The 17,335-nt window shown below is 51.4% G+C and overlaps 1 protein-coding gene across 1 annotated transcript; it reads right to left on the reverse strand.

Moving 5' to 3' along the window:
• Positions 1–1,481: 1,481 nt before the first annotated feature.
• Gdf7 (growth differentiation factor 7) lies at positions 1,482–13,597 on the reverse strand. The gene is made up of 2 exons (XM_005322602.3): positions 13,109–13,597; positions 1,482–10,412 (listed from the first exon to the last, which is right to left on the reverse strand). The coding sequence occupies exons 1-2, from the start codon at positions 13,482–13,484 to the stop codon at positions 9,451–9,453; spliced, it is 1,338 nt and encodes a 445-aa protein (XP_005322659.1). The 5' UTR covers positions 13,485–13,597; the 3' UTR covers positions 1,482–9,450.
• Positions 13,598–17,335: the final 3,738 nt, after the last annotated feature.

The following is a 17,335-nucleotide window of genomic DNA, read 5'->3' on the forward strand; positions in this document are numbered from 1 at the left end:
GGCATCGGGCAGAGCTGGAACAACAGGGCCAGGAAGGGAGCAGTCGGTCTTAGGCTGTCTCTTAGCCATCAGTCATTACAGAGCCTTTCAGACTTACTCTCATCCATGTTTGGGAAGTCAAATAAATGTTTAGATGCCGCTGCGGCTTTCCTCTTTCCCAGTAACTTCCCCTTCTCTACTGAATGTGGAAGCCTCTACACAGAATGCTGAGGTAAGTCAAGTAGAGACTAAAAGGTAAGAAAATGAAAAATTGACCAAGGACTGTTATTTAGAAAAAAAAAAAAAAAGCATGATGAGACTTTACCCTTGGCAGAGTCCAGAGCTTACATATTTACTGTGCCTGCCAAATGACTTAGTTAAAAAGAGAATACAATTTTTCCTCCAAAGAAAAATTCTCCTTCGTTCAGTAGTAATGAAATTAGGGAGCAGGAAGACAGCAGGTTTCACGATCCATCTCAGCAGAAGAAGAGACTCTCACGACCAAGACATTTACATTAACATGACCCTGGGAACACTGGATTCCGAGAGGACAGGTACTGTTATACTCTGAGAGAAAGGTGGGTCACACTGACAGACTCCCTGTCTCCCCCAAGAGGTAATGCTGGCAACAAGTCCTTAATGAGGGCAAGTCCCTAGCAGCTTTCCATATCTGCAGCTCTGTCACTAATCCTCTCCCAGGAACATTTAAGAAACAGGTGAAATAGCTTTCCCCTGCATCTGTAGGAAAAATCCCGGGTGGCACCAGAATAACCAGGGAAGGCTGCAAGGTGGGCCTACCCTGCCCTGCTAGGAGAGATACTTAGGGATGCAAGATGACATCACTGAACACACAGCATCTCTGTCCTTGTCACAAAGAGGCCTATCAATTTTGCTATAAGACTTTATTGGTTTCTCTGAAATATGTCATTGGCCTTGCAGAGAAAGCTGCTCTCATTGGACCTAATGCCATAGGACTTTGGAAGATGACCGTGCAACCTGCAGAGGCAACTTTCTGGAGTAAGATCACTCCTACAGCAGCCTGAAGTGTATGCAAACCCAAAGGCTTCCCATTCCAACTGGGTTTGGAATGAATACTCAGTGGGCAAATTATAATGCTCATTTCCGAAAGAGAAAAACTTCTACTGCATTTTGGCCTCTTCTGCCTGCACCAAGCTTGATTTTTTTACCCTCCTGTGCAGTGACATCATGCAGTGTGGGGCTGCACACAGTATCCTATGCAGTTTCACAGGGGGCAGCAGCTGCATGTCTGAGGCTCCCCATTCCCCATTCAAATCTGAGACCCTGGTGTTTCAAGGGGCAGTGATCAGCATAAAAACTAGCAGCATCGGGCTTACCTTGTAACTGCTCCTGTTTCAAAGCAGTTATTCCTATTGCCCAGATGCTTGGCTGCTGTCCTAAGATGCAGAGGAGAACTAAACTAACACAGAGAGGCTGAATAACAAAAGACAAAACACTGTTCCCTAAAGACCAGTCATGAGCAGTTTTATGAATAAAATATTTAATCAACTTATCTGTACAAAATATCAAATGGTTAATAACAAGTATATGAGCATGTTTAACAAATATATACTGCTATGTAATAATCAAGAAAAATAGAGTGCTGTTTTACAGGTCATTTACATTCTGATATGTACAATCTATTTAAATTTGAGAATACATATACACATGGTTTATACCTGCCCTTGAAGGATTCCCTGTAGCTGGCCTAGCCACAGACAGCATTTCTTGATGCCAGTGAGTGCTGCCCACATAGCCAGGCTGGGCAGCAGGGAGACACCAGGCTGCAGCCTGCAAGCCTCAGAGTCCTGCTCTGGCCAAACCAGAGCTGGAAGATTGCCAACAAAGAAGATTTCAGTTTGCATCAAATGGATTTTTAGACCCCCCTCCCCCATCTCCCAAGCCAAGCTGAAAAACAGTAGGTATCACTGCAAAATGAAAGGGACTTGCCCTAAAAATAATTAATTTTGTCTTTAGCTGTGGAGGGAATGAAGTGTAATTGAGCCTTGATGGCATTACCGTCACTTCAAGTTTCGCCATTTCCTTCAAATCACAGTATTGGAATCTGATTAAATTTGCTTTTGAAGCTGTAGGCCACTCAGCATGTGCAGAATTTTGCTGCCCGCTCAGAGCCTACTTAGACAGCTTTGCTCTGGAAGCAGGTGCTAGAGTTTGAGCAGCTACCTTCACAGTGAAAGGATCTGCTTCTTTATGCACAAAACCAAACCAAAAAAAAATCCAAACTTATCAGACTCTACAATTGTCATCTATTGAAAGGGCAGATGACGTGTTAATCCTTTTTTTAAAAATTACCTTCTCATTTGGGGAGGAAAAAAAAACCTTCCAGCTAAAAGACCTAAAGTGACTCAATTATAATTTTCTGTCAAAGAAAATATAAAAGCTATTTGCACTACAATATACAGTGAAATATAAAAAATAAAATCACTCTAAGGGTGCTTAGGTGGAGAAGACCAGAACAATTCTCATCTCCAGAGTCACTGCTCCTGGCTTAGAACACTTGCCCAATTCCCAGCCAGGAAACACGTTTCATCCTGAGCTTGCTTTCTCCCCCAACTGGATCATCATTTTCTAAATAGAATGCTGAATGGCTGGCCTTCTCTGATGCTGACAGGCCCTGATCCAGAAACATAAGTTGCTAGAAAATAAGCCCTGCTTACAGGGCACCCCTTTCCCGAGACAGCCTGCTCACCTAGAGTCAAAGGGGAACCCAGGACAGAGCACCATTTTCTGGCCTTGGCAGCCTTCAAACATGAGGGATTAAAAAAAAAAGAATGCCATAAGGAAAGGTCCTCAACACACTTGTCACTGCCTCTTAGACTTGGCCCACTGAGAAACCCAGTGAGGACAGCCTATAGCCGGCTTGAGCACCCAAGAGCTGTCAGGCTTCCCCAAACCTGTTACTACCAACTACCATCAAGCAGTTCACTGGTCTAGGCTGCCCCTCCCCATCCGGTGTCCCAGGGAATGTCCTCAAGGGAATTTTGCCTGTGTGCATCTGATCCACTTATGTTTACTTCTAATTCAGCATGACTTTTAGAAATAAGCCTTACCAGAAGTCCTCTCTGGGTCAGCCATGTGCACATCTTAGCCCCCAAAATGGCCAGCGGTGGTTCTAGGTTATGGCAAGTGTCCAGGGACCTACAGAAAGAACAAGCCATTTGCCCAACTCTAGACCCAGGAACTAGGTGTGACTATTGCCACTGCTGGTCCAATGGTGCAGTGTGGACAAAACTGCCAAGACAGCTGCATGCCCATGACCTGCCTAGCCACTTCTCCTGCCACCACTGCCCTACTCCTGTCTGCCAACTCCAAAGGTGGTGAAACAAAGATAAAAGCAAAACTGTCAGCCTCCTCCCAAAGGTCTGCACCACCCCTGACCACCAGCCTTTCCTTGTTTTTCCAGACAACTTATTTCAGCATCCCTTGGGAAAAAAAAAAAAAAAGTTTCTGCACCTCAACTTCTCTCAGGCAGCTCTCTCTGAACCCAGAGTTCCTATCAGAGAAGGAAGTTCACCTGTCAAGAGCAAAATATGCTTCTTACACCTTCAACCTACAAACTCACCTGCCTGTGCAGAAACTCATCTCTCTGTGGATGCTGCAACCCTCTTGCCAATGAAGGGGATGCATGTGAGAGAAACTAGTCCTTTCTTTGTCACACAGAGGCAAGCACACCATGCACAGATGCTGAACGAAGTCTGCAAGGGCAGGAGGAAGCAGATCACTGGCTGAGTTTGCTACTCTGAGCATGAATTTGAACTTTTTCAGCAATGGTAAGCAAGTATTGAAAATAGACTAACTTTTTCAATGACCTCACACCCCTCGACTGCCCATGCTGTCTTGCTCTGATAGAATTGCTGTGGCTGCCAGGATGCACCAACCCAAATTCTGTCTGGCTGAAAGCCTGGTTGCCAAGTCTCAGCATAGCACGGCAGCAGTCGAGCACTGGTAAAGCTGGGCCCGTGCGCATCTTGAACAGAGCACATCTCTGACTGACACTCAGGGTTCACAGCCCTTACTCAACCTCACTGATTTAAAAGACCAATTTCCAGACTCTCTCTCTGAAGTCCATGTCCATGCAGGTGATTCTTCAGGTTGGGATGATGGCCCTCATGAGAAAGAAGATGGCCTTCCTTCACCAGAACCTCACTCCAGTTCTCACTGTATGTGAGAGCTGTTCATGCAGCTCTGTGCTCTGGGCACAGATCAAAGACCCAAACAGCAACAGAAGAAACCTTAGCTCCAACATAAATGGTTAGGTGACTCCAAGTGCAAAAGGCTGAGTGTCTGAAAAATTCAAAATGAACCATCTACCCATGATTTCCATGGTCATGGCACCAAGTGAACCATGAGTATTCAGTGAATTAAAGATGATGAAATTGATTGGTGTACCTTGTGAATTGTTATTCAATAAACTTTGACATTGTGGAAAGACCAAAAAAAAATAAAAAAAGACAATCTTTCTGACACCTCCCTTCCTCCTAGTGCTCCTCAAGTTCAACTCCACCTCCACCTTCCAGGTCATGAAAAGGTCTTCTGCCACCTGCCCCCAGAGTCACTCCCCTAGAAAGATGAAAAGGTACTTTAGAAGCAGACAAGCATGACAGTGAGGTGTGTGAAGATGGAGTAGGGCCAGGTAGGGAACAGCCCACCCCAAGACAAGACTATTGCCTTGCCCAGGGACTCTAGGACAGTCCCAGGCATCTTTTTGGGCTGTCACACCCACCATGGTCACTGACTCTGGCACTTGGACATTCCAGTCCACACATAGATATGGTGACTTTCCACTCACTCCTAAAGTATTTTCACCACTGGTTTCACTGGTCCACATCCTCTCCCCCTTCCCAACCCTTCCCTCTACTCCCCCAACAGAGGCACCTATAGCTAGTTGGAGCATTTTTCCAGTTCTCTGTGATCCAACCCACCTTATGTGGCACAGGTGCTATTCAAGTGGGTTAGCAGTGCCCCTCAACCAGGGGGCACAAGAAAGCTATCAGTCTGGGGGAAGCCGGGCCCTACCCTGAGGTCCTGGCCTCCCCTGCACCTGCTTTGCCCCAGGTAGAAATGGAAGCAACATCTGTGAAGTACCCACAGAGGCTAGGAGTCGGGAAAGAGGGTATACACTCACAGGCACAAGGAAGAGCTGTGAAACTTGTGAGATGTGGCTCTATGATTGGGGTCAGGAGGAAACCTTTTCCAGGAGTATTAGCATTTGCTATACCTTGGAATCATCTGAATAGGATTCTTGGACGTACAATCTAGGCTCTCTGGGCTGGAGAGGTCCTTCCTCCACCCTCCCAGGGCCTGACACGTGCTAAGCAAGCACTCTACCACTGGGCGACATCTCCAGCCCAGAGGTTCTCATTTTAAGGGACAGAAGTTGAAGCTCAAGCAGAGGGGACTGCCCATGACTTGCCTCAGGCCTCTCAGGAGATACCCTATAGATCCCTAGTGTTGGAGTATCTTCCTATCAGGCAGACACAGGCCATACTGGGGAGATAGTTGACTTCTGGGGTGCAGAAGCCCATAGTGGGCCCTGACTCTAGCACCACTTGGACATGCCGGCCCCCACAGGGGTCTGGTGACTTCCTACTAACTCCCAAAGTTCTATAACTGCTGTATTCACTACTCCACGTCCTCTCTTCCCTTCCCAATCCAGACACTTCCTGAGGGGCAAAAGCAGGTCCTCCACTGCCTGGACAGACTGTTGCTTTCAAAGCCTGGTTCCCTCAGTCCACCTGCCTAGGCCATCTGGCCCTAAGCCATTGGGGGAGGTCTGTATCCTGAGGGGATGGGTTCTCTGGAGAACCAGCAAAGCCCTGGGACAGCTGCAAAGCTTTTTCTTTCTTACACTCAGTTTTCAGGAGACCAGACTCAAGCAAGGGGAGAGCTCTGTGCACAAGCTGCTCTTGGAAAGAGTTCAGTTTTGCTCCCTTTAAGTTTTGCTCTGCTTTAAGAAGAAAATTGGTCCCAGTTATTTTCTGCTATGAGTAGAGTGAGACCGCTGACAGGATAAGAACTTGTAGGACTTGGATTGCTCCCTGCTCCTTCCACAGGGTTACAGAACCCTCCTCGGGACACAAGGCCAAGCTTCTGCCCTTGTGTACACCATGTGCTCTGTCAGGGGAGAATCTCCTCACAAGCCTTCCAGGAGTTTTTACCCTCATGCAATCTATACCTCTTCTCTTTCTCTTCCTCTGAAGCACTCAAATGCCAGGAAATTATCCTGTGTAACAAATGAGCACAGCTCTATCCTGGCTTCCCCAGGCTAAGACCACAAAGCCCGCCACCTCCACAAGACCCAGTCCAGCTCCCTTGGAAAGCCTGAATTCCATAAAACCAGCAGTAGAAGTGTTCACCTGCCAATACAGGGGTCTCCCTTAATACAAAAATTCTGGTTTTAAAAACCAGACTTGTCTTGGTGTTTGGCAGACCCAGCAGCAGCACCCCTGGCTCCCTGAGCAAGGATGTCAGACCCTGTTCATCCACAAGAAATAGTTGCACAAATGATCTCAACTAGCAGTGCACAATTTTCCCCAACAAAGTGGAAAATTCTGTTTACTTTAGTAAGGACACTTTGGTGACTTCAGATGGAGAGGAGAACTTTCATTCATGGTTCTGACACACTTGATCCCAGTTCCCCACAGTGATGTCTGGAGATTCCAGCTGAGGACTCAAGCAGAGCAACTGGGTTTTACGCTGGTGACCCAGCCTATTCCCCACCACCTACAGGACAGATGGCACAGGGTGCTCCCAAATGCACTCACAGAATGCTTTTCTCCACATCTTGGCAAAGCTAATTTAACCACATCCTAGCAGCAGAAAACTGGCCACCCCACATATGGTGGCCCTTTTACTGTCATTTGTATACAGGGAAACACAACCTCTAGAGAATGGACTCTGAGGAGACAGAAGGCTGGGCAGAGCTGAAGACTGGTGGGCACCCTGAACCATGGTGGTTCCACAGAGCTTCAGGGGAGACCCAGCAGACATTCCCTCTATCAGTAAACCAAGGAGCACCCTGGGGCCTCAGAGGCCATGGAAAGAACTGTGCTGTCTAAGGATAACACCTCTCCCCATGGTGCAGTCTGGAAAGAGCCAAGGAGACACTGACTTCCTACATCACCCCAGACACATGCTGTTAGAAGGAGGTCAGCAGCAAGAAGACAGAGGAGATGGATACCTTTTTCCCTACCATAAAAAGCACAGGTTACATTAAGACATTTCTTACCCCAAAGATTTTTTTTTCCTAGTCACTAAAAAAAGTATCAAAATGTTTGCTTTTGTCCAGAGATATTAAACACCCTAAAATTTCCTCAAAATAATATTGAAATGTGATTTTTATTACCTTCCTTTCTAAATCTTCTAATACTATAACCTGTTATACTTTTGTGCATTTTTTTAATCTTCATAATGAAAGGTATAAGAGCAATCACTATTAAAATTATCATTTAAAACAAAAGAGGAAAGTTTCCCTGGAAAAAAAAACATAAATCTGGGCACCATATTTGCTAGTCAAAAAGATAAAATGCAATTGTACCAGAGTGGCCACTTCTGACTTTTTTTTTTTTTTAAATCTGAAGAAACTTTGTATTTTCTGGTTATTTATGGCTATGCACACTGTCGCAGCATGTAACTTCACATTGCAAGAGGGGAACAATCTTAATTTTAAGAATAAGTTATATGTGGGTTTTCTCCCTTGGGGGGAATTTTACAGAATAAAAAGGATGCAGGTGGGACCTTTAACTAAATCAGTGATATCTAATTTGTTAGTCTTTCCTCTTCATCAAGAGAGTAAAACAGAACCACTAAGAATTAAAATGTATATAAACTTTCCTGGACAAGAGCATCCAAGACAAGAGCAGAATTAATGCCTAACCAAGGCCCCTAAAAAGGAAAGCCAGCACAACGTTAAACAACAGTATCAGGAGGAATCCAGGTGTTCCAAAGCAGCCCTGGGAGCCCCTGGCAAGTGGAGGCCAGCTTCTCTTTCTCTGCTGACCATTGACAAAAAGACACAAAGAACTTCTGGGCATGAACAAATTACAGACACAATGAAGGCTGGCATGCTGGAGCTCACTTTTACATAAAAAAAAAAACATCCTACCATCAATAACTCTTCTAGGCAAAATTCGGGAACCAGGAGACAATCTGGTACCTCTGCTCCGCCCACACCAAGGCCCTGCCTTCCAGAAGGAACCACAGGGGAACCAAGCAAGGAGCAGAAGAGGTGACCTTCCTCCTGCTCTGAAGGTCTGGGCTGTGAGTTTAAATATGACAAAAGCACTTTTGTGTGGCTTCACTTCCCGTTACTATCACCCTGCCAAAAACTTCAGCAACACCGAGAAAGCATGTGTAAGTCCACGCAGGCTGGATCATTAAGCGCCAGGACACCCCAGCCCACTCTGGTTATGCTATTTGAAGGGGGCTGCGCCTACTTGGCAGACAAACCATCGTCCTCCGCTAGAGCAGGCCCCAGGAAACTCAAGCCCTGACAACATCTTCGCCAACTTCTTAGGAAACCCTCCTGGAACGTCTCTTGGAAGAGCAGCAGCTGTCCCCGCTTTCTCAATGGCCCTAAGACACGGCTACTGCCTCCTTCTGAGTAGGTGCAGAGTCTCCAAACCTGACACATCCCATCTCACCCCTCCCATTGTCACATGGGCTTCGACTTTGCAGTTTAGAACCTCTCCCCTGTTTCATTTTCCCCCAAAAAGTCTTTCCACTTTCTAAATCACACTCAATTGGAATTGATAAAAATAGGGCGGTGCTGACCTTTGCAGGGATCTGGGCCGCTCCCACTACACATTCTTTCAGACAAAACTGCCCTTTCAGACACCACCACATTAAATTTTAAAAGTTAAAGGGAGAGGATACCTTTTGCAGCGGTGCTTTCTGAGAGTAAATGGCCTCAAGCAACACAAACCTCTAGGAAGGGCATCGCAACCCTTCAGGGGGCCCCAGGGTGCAACACCAGGTACACAGCCACCCAGCGGAGCCACGCCCCCCACCGGGCCAGAAACAAAAAGAAGACAAAAACACTCAGTGCCCCTTTAGGCCGTCCATTGTGGAACCCCCAGTCTTAACCCGTTTCTACCCGGGTTTTAGTGGGGATTACCGAAACATAAACACAAACTCCCTCCTCTCCCAAAAGGGGACAATGGGCGCTACAGCGATCTGCTTACAAACTACACATGGCTGTGACATTCAGTAGCGGCAGTCTCCCTCTCCCCAACGCTTTCGGATGCTGCTGTGCACTGCATATGTGTTCGTGAGTGAAGGAGTGTGTGGGTGTGAGTGTGAACTTGTGCGCTCCTTCAGGTAGACACGGCGCCAGAGTCCGGCGCGCACCCGGGCTCGGTGACAGACCCGGCCCGAAGCGGCTCTTCAGCAGGAGTCCTTGGCGGCGCGGCTGCCCCTTCCCCGGGCCGCATGCTACCTGCAGCCGCAGGCCTCCACCACCATGTCCTCGTACTGCTTGTAGACCACGTTGTTGGCGGCGTCGATGTAAAGGATGCTGATGGGGCTGAGGCGTGCGGGCACGCAGCAGGAAGCCGGCGCCGCGTCTGGCGCCATGGAGTTGAGCAGAGTCTGAATGATGGCGTGGTTGGTGGGCTCGAGGTGCGAGCGCAGCGGGAAGTCGCAAACGCCCTCGCAATGGTAAGCCTCGTAGTCCAGCGGCGCGATGATCCAGTCATCCCAGCCTAGCTCCTTGAAATCCACGTGGAGCGGTTTGCGACTACAACGGCTCCGGCCCTTGCGCCCGTGGCCCCGGCCCATGCCCCCGCCGCTGCCCTGCGCGGCCCGCGCCCCAGCCAGCGCCGTCCGCCGCCGCCTGCGGCCGCCCATGACTATCCTCGATGGCCCATTGCCGGGTCCCAGGTCGGGCGGCGACTCTGCGACCAGAGCGGCCCCAAGTGCGCGGGCCTGGGCGCGTATCTCTCGGAACAGGCTCTCCTTCCTGTGCGTGCGGGAGGAGACGACTAGCAGCGCGCGCTCCTCAGCCGCAGCGCCGCCTCCGCCCCGCCAGCCGAAGCCCAGCAGCCGCAGTGCCATTGGACTCCGGGCGGGACCGACCACTGCGCGGAGCAAGAGGCAGAGCGCGCGGGTGGCGCGGGACTCCTGGCGGTGGTGCCGCACGGCGTCAGCCACGTCGAACACCTCCCACCGCCGGCCGTCCAGAGGCTCAGCTGCACGGGAGTGCAGCTGGCTTGGTGAGCGGGATGCTCCCGGACACGTGGATAAAAGCAGTAGCGGCGGCGAAGTCCCTCTGCCAAGGCCTGGCTCTGAAGATTCGCGGCGCAGCACGCGGAGTTCGGCACGCACCACCTCGTCGGCATCTGGAAGGCTGGACACATCGAACAGGAAGCTCTGACCAGTCTCGGCTGCCGAATCGTCTGCAGGGGTACCGACAGAAACAGAGCGAATTGAGAAGGAAGCCTGCTCCCCGCCCCGGGGGCTCCGAACTGCACCTGGCGCCGCCGCCCTTGAAGCAGGATTAAGGCCCTTTGGAGTCGGAGCCCGCCCCCGCACTGCGCCCCAGCGGGAATGCGTCCAGCCTGGCCCAGAGCTGCGAGCCTTGGTCCTGTCTGAGGCTTTGGTTCATAGGGCCGCTGGAACAACCACGGACACCCTTATAATCACTGAGCCTTGTGGGCAGAAGCGTGCCACCGCACCCGGAACCAAGATTTAAGGCCACAGCAGCATGCCTTGAAGTCATAGATTTGCAGTAACAGGGTTGGAGGCCAGACTTCTGGGCAGTAGGGAACGGGAGGCAAGGTGGGCTCCTTAGAAGTCATGCTTTCCTTACTGAGGTCCTGCGCTGTGTGGTAATTGCTCCTTACAGCCCTGCTGAGCTCGCAGGACAGCCGCAAATCCCGGCTCTGCGAAAACAGAAAGTTCCAAGTCCCCTGAAAACACTTTCCTCTTCTGCTACTTCTCTCCCCTAACCCAGGCTGGACACCTCTGCCGACCACGGTCTCCCATGCAGGCTAGGCTCTGCGAGTGGTCCAACAGGGGAACACGCAGCTCCGCGGTAGAGACCCTCTAGTCCAAATTCCTCATTGGGTCGAAGGGGGAACTAACCGAAGCCCAGAGAAAGTCTCTCCCAGGGAGGGTCTCGCACGGCTGATCACCATCTGGACCCTAGGCTTGGTTCCTCCTAGTGCTCCTGCAGCTTCTGAAGGAGGGCAAAAGGCAGCAAAGGAATAAGCAGAGGGAACTTCTCCAAAATTTGGGGGGCAGCTGAACAGCCTTGCTGTAGTTAGGGCAGTGGCCCCCGTGAGTTCCATCTTCACAAAGAGCACCCTTAGTAAGTTTATTCTCTATCTGTGTTGTGACTTAGGCTTGGGATTTTATTTCTGATCATGGGCACTTTTTTTCTTTGGGGGTTCTGGTGGGGGTTAAATTCCACCAAGCAGTGGATAAGGAGCTCTCTTTGAAGGGGATCATATGGTTTCATTTTGCCCCAAAGTAGGAGAGTCTGCAGACTCCCTCCACTATTGGGAATTTGCTCATCAACCACGGACACCACCAGGCTCTGGTGCCTTAAATCCAAACTCGGGGTGTTGTCCCTGGCCTCTGGGGACCTCAAGCAGTCTGCTCCAAGTTAAAGTAAAGGAGACAAAAACAGGGGCAGAAAAGGCACTGGCAGGAGCTCCAGCCCCTGCTTCCTCCCTAGGGCTTTCGGAATAATTGATCTGAGTTTCCTCTGCAGCCCTTGGCCTCACCCTACTTTTCCAGCCCTGCCACTGCATTTCCCCCTGAAGCAGAGAAGAGGTGGTCTCAGGTCTTGCTAGCCAAGCAGAGCTCCCCAGGAAAGGATTTGTCTCCCTCTACTTCAGAGTAGACATAGCCTGACTTTAGAAAGTCTGGTGCTTCTGCTCATTCAGGGCCTAAAAATGCCTCCTCTTCGGCAGCCTGGGCACTCCCCTCAGGAGGGAGTGATTGCCTTCCTCTACAGGTACCCCAGGACTGGGGTTTTCTATCCTACAATCCTAGTACCCAGTGCAGAGGCTATGTCAGGCTCTCAGTCAAAGCTTGTCAGTTCAAATGGTCCTATAGGGTCACTTTATCCCAGGATTTCCAGGTACCCAAAATAAAGCAATCTGTGCCTAAGGTGTGCAGACTGTCAGTGGCTCCCAAGTCTCAGAACAGCAGCCCTTATCCAGTCCTATTTGCCTGCCTTTCCCTCCTGCCTTCCTTGCTAAGTCTCTGGCTGGACAGAATTAAAGCCAAAATTACTTGCATTTCCGCCTGAAATTAGTTAAATTTTCCCTATCTGTCTACTTTAATGACTTCAATGGAGATTAATAAAATCCAGATGACAAACAGCAACCACCACACAATCTCACCCACTTACCTTTGGAGGGCCCAGCAGAGGGTAAGGTGGGGCACTTGGACAGAGAGGCCTGCATTCCTGCACGACTTCCCTCCCAACACAACCAGAGTCCTGGACCTCTGGCTTTCCCAAGGGCCCAGCACAGAACACAGGCACCTATAGATACTCACTTCCCACACTGGAACCACTACCACCAGATGCAGCCTGCTGAAAGGCCCTCCTCATACCTGGATATGCCACCAGTCTCTCCAATTTGATACCTGCCTCTGCCCATGGAACCCTCGAATTTGTGCACCCCCAATGATATTGGGAGCTGCAGATTGCTCCAGGGAAGCAGCCACCCCTGTCATCGCTGCGCAGTCCCTCTTGGCAGTAGCCTCAAAGTCCCAATCCTTCCCTTTCTTCTCCGAAGTGTCCTGGCCAAGGCCACTCTAGACCCTTCCCCAAGAAGCAGATCTTGGACTCAGCCTGCTTTCTTCCAGGGGACCTACCAGCCGGCAAGGCCAGTGCAGCTCAGTAGAAGGACCCGCTCAGCCCTCTGGGGCCGGCCTGACCAGCTGCAGCGACTCGCGCCACAGTCCAGACGCAGCGGGTTTGGGTGCGTTGACCACAGCAGCGAAGTTTTTCTCTAACACCTGAAGCTGGGACTGGCGGGACCTCAGCCCCAAATGGAATGGAGCAGGAGTATGGCTCCGGGGTTGATCTCAGCCCAGGATCGCACGGGATGGGCCGACGCAGAAGAGGCGTAAGTACCTTGGGTCGCCAGGTCTACGAAGCCGGTGATTGTGTCGGCATGGTCGTGGCCCCAGGTGGAGGCTGCCCCAGCGGGAGCCCTCCCGGCCAGACTCCTGTAAAGCGACATCATGAAGTGGTGCGGCACCACTGAGCCGTTCCTGAAGCTGGAGCCCGCGGCGCGCCGCGCCGCTCGGGCCCCCGGAACCACCGCGGCCTGGACAGCCGAGGCGCCCGTGGCCGGGGCGAGGGTCCGTCCGTCCGCGCCACCGCCCCCCGGTCTCCAGGTCTGCCCTGCCCCCGCCACTCGCAGCACAGCCGCCGCTTCCAGCCCTTCGCGGGGGCGGCAGGCACTCAGCAGCCAGAGGCACAGTGCGGCGGCGGCGCTCAGGTCCATGGACTCCGTGGGCCGGTCGGGAGGGCGGCGCGGGTTCCGTGGCTCCGGGAAGTCCCCCGGCGCCTTTTGAACATAGTGTTTAATAATGGGGGAAGTGTGCGCGGCGAGCCGCGGCCCCCCCTCCTCTCCCACCCCACCCCCGCCCAAAGCCCGGAGCAGCGCCCCCTGCTGAACACTCTACTGGCAGCGCTGCGCCCCCAACTCGGGCCTATTGTGGATCCAGGGCAGGAGCCGCCTCCCGCAACCGCAGCGCTTCTCTACCACCCTCGCCAAATGAGTGTTACCGGCCCGAGGCTCCCGCCACTACCCAGGGCCCCGCCTCTCCTCCCCCCTGCAAGACGACCCCACTCTGCCCGGCGGGTGCTGCGCCCGGGACAAACGCGCGCTCCTAGGTTCCAGGCTACGGGCGTGGCGCGAACTGTCCCAGATTCTTCCCCACTTCTCCGCGGAGAAACACCCGCCCCCTCCCCACTCCTATTCCGTGAGCCTCGAGTGCCCGGGACGCCAGAGGTGGGGCCGCGGAAGGGTTCAGCCCCTCCTGTCCAGTTTGCGCCGAACCCTGTGGCCAAGGCTCACAGAAAGGCCACAAGGGCGCCCAGGGCAGCCGCAAAGGCTCCTTTTGGATCCCCGGTTCAGTTGCCCCCTACCCTGCCATAGCCCCAACAATCAGAGCCGGAGGCCAGGGCAAGGGAAGGGACCTATAGGAGAGGAAGAGAAGGCGAGTGACTAGGACAGTCCAGAAAGACAGATGAGATGGGCATGCACCGTCGGAAAGGAAAATCTTGGGAACTGAATTTGCGCTAACGCGGGAGCCAAGCTCTTACAGGACTTCGGGAATTACCGGGGCATCGGGCGAGGGGCGGTGATGCGGGGACTTATGCAAGGAGTCTTCCAAGTGGCAACCTTCCTCCCGCCTTCTGGGGAGCCGGCGGCCACATTTCTTCAGGGTCTGACCGGAATGGAGACTCTATAAGGGTATGTTCTCTCGCGGCCAGAAGCCAGGAGGGCAGGCAGCGCAGAACACTGGGGTGGTGCTCCGAACCTTCATTTCCCTGCTGCTGCTATGGCACGCAGCCGGGGTGGGTGGAGAGGGTGCCTAGTGACGGCCAAACCCAGTGCTCACTCGTGCGAGTGGCAGGACACTTGGGTCCTGAAGAGGGGAGGCACAGAGAAGGGAGGTCACCGCGGTGAATACTCAGTTCAGGGATGTCCAGCTGGATGAATTGTGGACTAGAGGGCCTGGGCGGGACAGATCCCCCCAAAAGGAGTCCTTTTCCTTTAAAATTACTATTGCTACTGGGCTGGGGTTTTGGCTCAGTGGTAGAACGCTGGCCTAGCACGTGCAAGGCACTGGGTTCGATCCTCAGCACCACATAAAAATAAATAAATAAAATAAAAAATTGTTATTGCTACTGAACTTGAAATTAGATCAGGGTGGTGCGTCATAATCACTCTGGATAATCAAGACTCTTTCTCAGCAAAAGCAGCGTGGATCCCACGCTTGCCTGGCTGCCATCCACTCTGCCCCATGGAAGAGACCCAGCCAGGGGATCTCCTGGGCCAACTGCTGTCCAGACTCCAGAGTTCCTTTGCATCGACAGGGAATTCTTCAGGCACTGCCATCCAGACCATGCCAGAGACACAGTACCACGGGCTCAACCTGGGCCTCTGAACTACTCAACACTCAGTTTGGGACTTGGAGAGTCAATAGTTGCAGACCCCAAGGCTGATCTGGTGGGAGGAAGAGAAATGCCTGATATTAGTGTGAAAGGGTCCCAGGGAAGGAAGGACCTCTGGCCAAGATCAGCATAATGGACTTGAAGGTTTTCCTGCTGCTGAAATGCGAATATCTAAGGATATGGGTGTGGGTGTGGGGATCACCAGGTCCACCATGCCCTTGGGACTGAGCTTGGAGAGTAGGCAACAGGTATTTATGGGTGTCCCTTTCTTAGTGCCAGTAGAATGTAGCAGTGCAGGAACCCACATAGACTCTTTGGCAGAATCCATTCTTTTCTCTCTCTCTCTCTCTCTCTCTCTCTCTCTCTCTCTCTCTCTCTCTCTCTCTCACACACACACACACACACACACACACACACACACACACCTGCAGGGGGTCTTGCTGCTAAGGCCAATGCTGGGTCCCGTTGTCTTTCTCCACTTGCTTTCTGCTACTATTGAGGTTTTGAGTACCATACAAATCGACTCCACTATTATTTGAGCAAACATCCTCAAAGCTCTGAGCTGGGATCAGTGAATCCTGGTTCCAAATCTGGCTTTGTTCTCTAAATATCAAGACCCTCACCCTTGTTCTTGGCTTCAATTTCCTCAGCTGTAGAAAGGAGAAAATTGGGGGTCCTGGCACAATCTTGGCATAGTGGGTGACAAATGCTTGTTGATTACAAGATACCCTACCCTGAGCTCACTTTGGTACTCAGGAAATAGGGGTGGGTTGGCATCCCTTTCTGTACTCTGTAGAAGTGGGCCACTTAGCTTCTTTCAGGCTGAATTTCCTTATCTGTAAAATTTAAAGTTTGTGTGGTTAGGGATAACAGGCTGCCACAGAAGAGGCTCAGTAGCCTTGTTCCCCACCCCTAGGCTGTTCTGAGAGCCAGGGGAGACTGGCTGAGAAAGAAGCATGTTCCATGCACTGGAAACCTTTGGAGCAGACTACAGATGGGCGGTGGATGCTGCTGGAACCAGTCCACCAGCTGTGTGTGGAGCAAGACTTAATCTCTCCCACCTGTGTTTCTTGAGCCATACCTTGAGGGAAATCAAGCATTCATTCATCCACCCATCCCTCCATTCATTCCTTCTTATTACCAGGTATTCCATGTGTTGTGAATTCATCAACGCACAGGACAAATTCATGGAAGTTTAGGGTGGCAAGGAGACTGAGAGCAGCACACCAATGTAGAAGATCCTGTCAAGTAGTTCCAAGTAGCTTCATGGGAAACCAGGGCCGGGGAGGTTTTTGATCAACAGAGAGCAGCACACTGGAGCTGCGCCCAGAGAGGAGGGAGACATAGATTTGGGCCATACCTGGCTTCCTTTTCTCCTGCTTAAGTAATGATACCAGCCCTTTGTTATCTGCCCATTGTTTTATATACCTCCTGTTAATGTCATTGTCACAGCTGCTCTATCCTGTGTGGTAGGCATTCTCATTTCCATCTTATAGAGAAAGAGTCACCAAGAAGTTCAACACCTTGTCCACAGTCATCTGGTGAGTGGCAGAGCCTGGAGTCTGCCCAACCCTGGACTTTCTTTGTTTTGATGGGAAAGGATTGTGAAGAGCTTTGGTCTGCTGACCATCTCCCTCAAGCTCCGTGGATCGAGTGTTCCTGCCTTCCATGTCTGGCTCTCTGGAAGATTCTTAGAGAAAGGAACTCTCTGGTTCAGGTAAGATTATGAAAGTATCCCCAAGGGACTCCTTTCTGCCACTGCTGTCAGCTGGGAGCTCATGACACCTGCCATGGAAAACAGTTTGTTTTTGGTTTTTGTTGTTGTTGTTGTTGTTTCCTTGATGCTAAGCACTCTAGGAAGGGAAAATCCTCATTTTCTGGGTTGTCCCAGCAGTTGCTGGAGAGGAGTTAATGTGGCCCAAAGGCAGATGGCAGGTGCAGAGTTCATAGGAGATGGGGAGCCAATGGGGACTGAAAGTTCTGTTGATCTTCATCTGCCTTAGGCAGCCCCAACCACAGACCCCCAGCCTCCAGTGGTCTCCTTCAGAGAGGAGAGATGAGATTGGCTCTAGAACAGACCAGGGAAAGCAGCCTGGTTGGCGTGTGGTTTCTTAACTGAGGTGCAGAGAGCGGGTCCTACCCTCTGGTCCCATGTCCTTCCCTTGGAGCACT

Source organism: Ictidomys tridecemlineatus, chromosome 12 (assembly GCF_052094955.1).
Source record: "Ictidomys tridecemlineatus isolate mIctTri1 chromosome 12, mIctTri1.hap1, whole genome shotgun sequence".
Taxonomy (NCBI): domain Eukaryota; kingdom Metazoa; phylum Chordata; class Mammalia; order Rodentia; family Sciuridae; genus Ictidomys; species Ictidomys tridecemlineatus.

What these genes read in the sequence shown, in the direction of transcription:
- Gdf7 (XM_005322602.3), bottom strand. Translation starts at nt 13,484, where the DNA reads ATGGACCTGAGCGCCGCCGCCGCACTGTGCCTCTGGCTGCTGAGTGCC. An exon ending in CGTAGACCTGGCGACCCAAG is followed by an intron (nt 10,413 to 13,108) that starts GTACTTACGCCT and finishes GTACCCCTGCAG; the next exon opens with ACGATTCGGCAGCCGAGACT.